This window comes from Oratosquilla oratoria, chromosome 4 (assembly GCF_046742065.1).
Source record: "Oratosquilla oratoria isolate Oo_2021 chromosome 4, ASM4674206v1, whole genome shotgun sequence".
Lineage (NCBI taxonomy): Eukaryota > Metazoa > Arthropoda > Malacostraca > Stomatopoda > Squillidae > Oratosquilla > Oratosquilla oratoria.
The window spans coordinates 6,277,697-6,285,196 of record NC_134780.1 but is presented as its reverse complement, the minus strand read 5'-3'; the positions used below and the strand labels follow the sequence as shown (position 1 = coordinate 6,285,196).

At 41.2% G+C, this 7,500-nt stretch overlaps 1 protein-coding gene across 2 annotated transcripts in view; it reads right to left on the bottom strand.

Moving 5' to 3' along the window:
- Positions 1-7,500, bottom strand: part of LOC143024269 (uncharacterized) — a 73,945-nt gene that overhangs the window by 43,235 nt on the left and 23,210 nt on the right. For both annotated transcript variants that reach the window (XM_076183056.1, XM_076183057.1), the window contains exon 2: positions 5,721-5,801. In XM_076183056.1, coding sequence (XP_076039171.1) covers positions 5,721-5,801 — 81 coding nt within the window. The remainder of the gene's footprint in view (positions 1-5,720; positions 5,802-7,500) is intronic.

The following is a 7,500-nucleotide window of genomic DNA, read 5'->3' as shown; positions in this document are numbered from 1 at the left end:
AGAGGTAAACAAACACCATACAATTGAATAAGACGAACAAATTAAGGAAAAAGATAACCAATCGAGACTAAAAGCCTCTTCCTTATGTTTTTTCCAGACAAGATTTGGCACTGTGAAGGAAGAAAAACAAGCTTTTATTTCCAAACACTGATACCATTTCCCTACGTTAAAGTTTTGATGGTGACATTTATTTTCTTATTGTATGTTTGTGTACTGAATTTGTTTGAACAACAGGCCCATCGGGTAGAGCTCTGTTTTATTGTTTTTTAAGGTAGTGCAAGACCTGGGAATCTATTTCTGTCCCTTTGGCATTGTACTCAGGTCTGTTGACATGTTAAGGATCTCTTTCACTCTTGGCAGGCGCAACGACGAGCTGGAATGGATTCACAGTCAGAAGAAGGAGGCCAAGCGTTGGTTACCTCTTGATCGTAGGGACCCAGGTCGTCTCCCTGGTCAAGGGTCTGAGTGCCAGTCTACAAGGTTGCAATCCTCGCCATTGAAAAAGGAATATATATATATATGTATATATATATATATATATATATATATATATATATATATATATATATATATATATATATATATATGTGTGTGTGTGTGTGTGTGTGTGTGTGTGTGTGTGTGTGCGCGTGTGTGTGTGTGTGTGTGTGTGTGTGTGTGTGTGTGTGTGTGTGTGTGTGTGTGTGTGTGTGTGTGTGTGTGTGTGTGTGTGCGTACATACATATACCAAAGGCTTTTTCCCCCTTACATAGGAGGTAGCCAAAAAACAAAGGCATAAATACCACTCCCACCCATTCCATTCCCAGCATACTCCACTCCCATCCACCCTCTCCCTTCGTCTTATCTTGGCACCTCCTGGATGACGGGTCATCCCTGCATCTTGTCCACTGCCCTGGGTCAGAAGTAGAGTCGCAAGACACAGCACATCTATAGCAAGGCCGCTTCATTAAATCGGCGATCCCCCCTCTCCATCCCCTCATGCAGAAAAGGAGAAGACGGGGAGAAATCCCTTCGGACTGCGTCAATTTATTTTTCACACATACTCCCTCACCCCGTATCCCCCACGCACTCCCACTCATACATCACAGTATCATCCATACACAACCATTCTCCATTCACCCCTATCTTTTGTCATCTCCCGTCCTTCCTCAACAGACATTCCCCTCTTTCCCAATGCTCTTTTTACCCCATCCATCCATCTCAACCTAGGTCACCCACTCATGTTCACTCCTTCCACTTCTGCCTTCCACACCTCTTTTACTAGTCTTTCTTCACTCATTCTTTCCATGTGTCCAAACCATCCCAATACTCTTTCATCAACCCTATCTCCCAACTCCCTTTCTATCACCGTTCTTCTCCTCACCTCCTCACCTCTCACCCTATCCAGCCTAGTAACCCCTTTCATACTTCTCAGACACCTCATCTCAAACGCATTCAAACTCCTCCTCTCTTCCACCCTTATGTTCCATGTTTCTGCCCCGTACAGCTCTGTCGGTACAATCACTCCTTCATACAATCTCCTCTTAGCATCCATTCCCAAATTTCTATTTCTAATTACACTTTTTGATCCACCAAGGTATTCACTCGCTTTTCTCAATCTACATTCTACCTTCACTTCCACTCATCCCTTTCCCGCCACATTCCCACCCAAGTATCTAAAATTATCCAGTCCCACCAGTCTCTCTCCCTCAATACTCACTTCCAGTCTGCTGCTACTTTCTCCCCTTGTACATCTCATCACCTTATTTTTACCCACATTTATCTTCAACTTCCTTCTTTCGCACACCTTCCCCAACTCTGTCACTAACTTCCTCAATCCCTCCTCTGATCCTGCAACAAGTGCAGTGTCGTCAGCAAACAACAACGGGCTTATCTTCCACTTTTCTCCATTTTTTTTAACCATCTCTAATCCCCTACTCACTACCCTTGCATTTACCTCTCGCACCACCCCATCCATGTATAAATTGAATAGCCAAGGCGACATAACACATCCCTGATGAAGTCCCACCTTTACCTCAAACCACTCACTCTCTCCATTTCTAATCTTAACACAAGCTCTACTACTGTAAAAACTCTTGACTATTCTTAAAAGCTTCCCTCTTATCCCGTATATCTGCAATTCCTCCCACAGTGCTTTCCTGTCTACCATGTCATAAGCCTTTTTCATAGCCATAAAAGCCCAAAAAACACTACCTTTTCCTAAAGCTTTCTCATATCTGTCTTACCACAAAAATCTAATCTACGCAACCCCTACCCACACTGTTCCTCACCAATTACTCCCTCTGTTCCTCTCCTAATCCTCTCAATCAAAACCCTCCCATAAGCCTTCCCAACTACACCCAACAAACTGATACCTCTCAAACTACTGCACTCACATTTGTCCCCTTTTCCCTTGTAAAGTGGAACTATACATGCACTCCTCCAGTCCTCCGGCACTCTACCCTCTCTTAGACAAACATTAGATAACCTCACAAGCCAGTCCATCATCATTGTACCTCTTTTTTCAGACATTCTGCGTGTCTTCCATCCAACCCAGGTGCCTTATCTGCTCTCATCATCTTAACAACGACCTTCACTTCATCTTTCCCTATTTCCTCTCCATTTTCCTCATTCATCACAGTCATTTTCTTAGAGCTTCCCACTACAATTACCTTTTCCTCCCTATCCTCCTTCACATTTAGCAACTCCCTAAAATAATCTGGCCATCTTCCTCTCATTGCCCTCTCTTTCATTATCCTCTCTACATCTGCACCTTTTACCTTTTCTTCTCTATTTGATTCGCTTCCTCTTCCTCTCTTAATTTCTTTCCAAAACATCTTTTTATTACTTTAATATTTTTTGTCATACTCTTACCCCATTTCAAATCTGCTCTCCTATTTGCCTTCTTTATTTTATGTTTTACTTCTTTTCTCTTTTCTTTGTACCTCTCATATGATTCCTTTGTCCTATTTTGCAACCAATCTGTGAAAGCTCGCTTCTTCTCTCCTACAACTTTCTTTGTTTCCTCATCCCACCACTCACTACCCTTCCTTCTATTTCTTCCCGTCCTCCTTGTTCCACACAACATTTTTGCACACCTTGTGACTCCCTCTTTAAACCATCCCCATTCCTCCTCCATTCCTAGTTCTACTCTATCCTTCACTCCCTCCCACTCCTCTCTAAACTTCTTCTTGTACTCCTTCTTCATTTCTTTCTCATTTAAGCACTTAACTCTAAACACCTCCCTACCTTCTACCATTTTCCTCTTCCTCCATCTGTCTTCCACTATCAACTTACCTTCCACCAAAAAATTATCTGATATTCCTCCACTCTCTTCCCTTAGAACAGGTACATCCTTAACTCTTCCTACTATACTCCTGTTTACCACTATATAGTCCATTAACGTTCTATCTACCACCCTTCCATCCACCACCCTCTCCCACGTGTTTTTATGCTTGACTTTCTTCCTAAACACTATATTTGCTATCATCAACTGTGTTTCTAGATACATCTCCACCATCAACTCTCCGCTACGATTTTTTCCTGGAATTCTATATTTCTCAACCACTCTGTCCATTGGTTCATTTCCTACCCTAGCATTAAGGTCTCCCAGTACTGCTACATTGACATTTCTCCCTAAAACCTCTATGCAATCATTTAAATCCATCCAAAAAGCCTCCCTTTCCTCTACACTCTTCTCGCTACCAGCCCCATATGCACTTATAAAAACTCACATCTCCTTTCCCAGTTTCACCTTCATCCACATTAACCTGAAAAAACCTCCTTCCACTCCACTACACGCTTACCTATCTACTTACTAGTATAGCCACCCCTTCTCTCCCTCGTCCTCTCTTTACTCCTGAGAACCTCCCAACTACACTCCCAAACTCAAACTCGCCCCTCCTTTTCAACATAGTTTCACTCAATGCCAACATATCCATCTTTCTTCTCACAAACATACTACCAATCTCTTCCCTTTTAATCTCATCTGTACCACGTCCACGCACATTAAACGACCCAAACCTTAGGGTACTGGTTGGAAAACACATTCTAGACCCTCTTATGCCTTTACTTTGCTCAGTAATTCTCCCTCAACACACCGTTTTGGTCAATGCCAATGCAGCGAGACAGAGCTTCACCAAAACAGGGACCGACAACAGGAGTTGCTTGACTCACACCGTTTCCTTATTTGGCGAAATCACTCCTCATCGACTCCAAAGTTTTATCTATCAGACCAATGTGAAAAACACTCCTTCATTTTACGTCATTCATCCATTCACAATCATTCTCCATTTATTCCTATCGTCTGCACACTCTCTTCTTTGCTCAACAGACCTTCCTCTTGCACCGAATGACACTTTCCCTTACGTCCATTTGCCTAATTATAAATCCTCCTCTCAAATGCGCACAATTCTTTCCTGTGTTACACACCCTTGTTGCTAGTCTTTCTTCAATCATTTTTACGCCCATATCATCTCAGCCTTCTTTTATCTACCCCGACGGACAACTCTCTTTCCTTCCAGTTCTCTACCTCACCTTTATATTTCTCACTCTATCCATCCTACATCTAGGATACTTATCAAACACTTATTTAAAACCCGTTCAGGGTCTTCCTTTGTGCCTCCGTTGAAGTTCAAGTCAATACTCTCTACAATCGAGTGGGTACAACTATTGCATACAGTCTTCTCTTTCCACTCATCCCCAAGTATTTATTTCTCAATAACTGTTTCATTCCACCCAGATACATACCTTTTATTCACCTCCACATCCACTTCTCCATTCACAACATACATACATACATACATACATATACCAAGGCTTTTTCCCCCCTTACAAGAGAGGTAGCCAAAAAGGAAAAGGCATAAAATCATTCCCACCCATCCCATCCCTGAATACACTCCACACCCCTCCACCCTCCCTCTTATCTTAACATCTCCTTATCTTAGCACCTCGTTACTTTTCCAAGCCTCACAACCTTCAAGCTCACGTTTAAACCACAACCGTAATTTCTTGTGCATCTCATTTCTTTACTTATGTTCTCACTTTACATCAATTGTCTCTCAGTGTCTCGTCAGAGTCAGCTATAAGAGCAATGTCACCCGCAAACAACGACTGGCTCACCTTCCATTCCCCTCCTCTTTTGCTCACCAACTCCAAATTCTCCCTAGCACGCTCGTGTTTACTTTCTTTTTCACGTCACCCATATACAGGTTGAGCAGCCATGATGGCATCACACCGCCTATACATAACCACACCTTAACCTCAAATCAATTACTCTCTCCATTACCGACCCTCACATTTCCTCTACTACTAATGTCAAAATCTTTCACCGCCCTCAATAGAATTTCCCAAACCTTAGGGTTCTGGTTGGAAGACTCCTCCCAGACCCTCTTATGCCTTTGCTTTTTTAGGAATGTCCTATCCTCCGTCTCGTTTTAGTCACCTTTTACGACTCAAGTGAAAACACTCGGTGACAGTATTCTTTTTCCCTTATCACAAGATTCGGCGAAAATGGAAACGTATATTCAGAGAAGTTGTACAGGACAATATTAGGAGTGTGAGAATATATATATGCTTATGTAGTACACAAGGTAATAATTCAAGGGAAACGTAGATAGATTACAAAGCGGGTGAGCTTGAAAACCGTTTTTACACAAATAAAAAAACAATGATAAACTAAAAAGTATAGTGGTATTGTTACTGTATTTCTAAAAAAAAAAAAAAAATAGAGGTAATCTTACCATAAAGAGGACGATATAGAAGTAGTAGGAGTGGAGTGAGCAGCAACATAATAGATGAGGAATCCTTAATACTCTTGTCATCTGAAAAAAATAAAGAAACCTTGTATGATATTGGTCAAATGGTAATGATATTGAAAATATTAATGCATGGGAAAGCACTAAAGAATAACAAATAGAAATTTTGGCTAACAAACATACAGTAGTTGTAAATGTAGTGTTTGCTTTACCTTGTGTATTTAGTGTGCATTGGAATGTTGGAAATTGTAAAAACAATAATTTGTCTGGTCCAAATAGTTTATGGTGCAAGAGACTTGTGAGTTTTAGTATTTTAGTTTTAAAAATAGACAAGATGAAATTATCTGCGAAGCTGGGAAACAAAGATGAAGATGATAATATGTAATGAGAGAGGTTGCTTAAGTTTTGCCTTTTCAATATATAATTCTGTTTTTATTTTACAGTCTGCATTACTAGACAAAGTAAGTTTGCCTTTTCAATATACAATCAATTTCTTGTTTTCTTGTACAGTCTGTGTCACTAGATAAAGATGTAAAACGGTTTGTAGACCGGTTCAGGTGATGTAGAGTGCGGCCGGGGGCACACTGAGTCTCGTGCAGAGCTGCATGATGCAGTTGGCCGTGTCCAATGCGGTGCCGAGGGTCGACGCTCTTTGTCAGCACCATCACACTGTCAGTGTGGACCCGGTCGGGTCCACACTGCATTGAACACTGCCAACTGCCTCATGCAGCGCTGCACGAGGCTTACTATGGACTCGGCTTAAAGGATACTTTCTGCACAGAACAAGTAATACACCGCGGGATGCGTTCCACCTCGCCGAACTTGATGGAGACGCCCACGGAAAATCTACTTACAGTGGTCAATGATTTACTTCATTGGAGAACAAAGCAGCCGAATATAAGAGGTTAAAAAACATGTTGTTGCAAGATCACATCAACATTCTACGACCTTGAAACCTTGTATGGGGACCAAGTGTGGAATTGCCGAAGATGCCCAAGATATCCGAACGCTTGAGCTGATACATACTTTCACATTTATTCTCAAGAAAAGCAACACTGTATGGCAAAATGAGGTCACAAGAATAGTGTAAGAAAAGTCATCTTTGGAAGCCTCAGGACACTCTTGGCCAAAAATTAATCTCTTGACTCCTTTCAAAGCAAAGGAACGGCCATACGTTTCAAAAATTAGTAGAAACTATCTTGGCCACTCAGAGTTTTTTAATTAGAGATCATACACTCTAGTCAGGCCAGCTAGAGTCGAATGAGTTTATTCAGATCTCAGAGTGCCACCAGTTCGAAAAGGATCTTCGGCGGCATCAATATAGAACTCTAGGAAATCCTGCAGACTTTAATCGCTGGAGAGGATACCCCAAGACGGAATAGAACTTTTTACAAAATAGTATATATATATATATATATATATATATATATATATATATATATATATATATATATATATTATCTCGTTTATGTGTGTGTGTGTGTGTGTGTGTGTGTGTGTGTGTGTGTGTGTGTGTGTGTGTGTGTGTGTGTGTGTGTGTGTGTGTGTGTGTGTGTGTGTGTGTTCGAACTCTGGTCACTCTTCTCAATTGGTGTCTTGTATTTAATTTTGTCCACGATTTCAGGCTTTGATGTGAATATTAAATCTAGTCTCGACGGTTCTTCATTGTTTCTATATATGGTATTTTCCTTCACCCATTGAGTCAATGTGTGTTCAATGGTCATATCCAGTAGAATATTTCCCCAAAGTTCCTCTCCACCTTTTA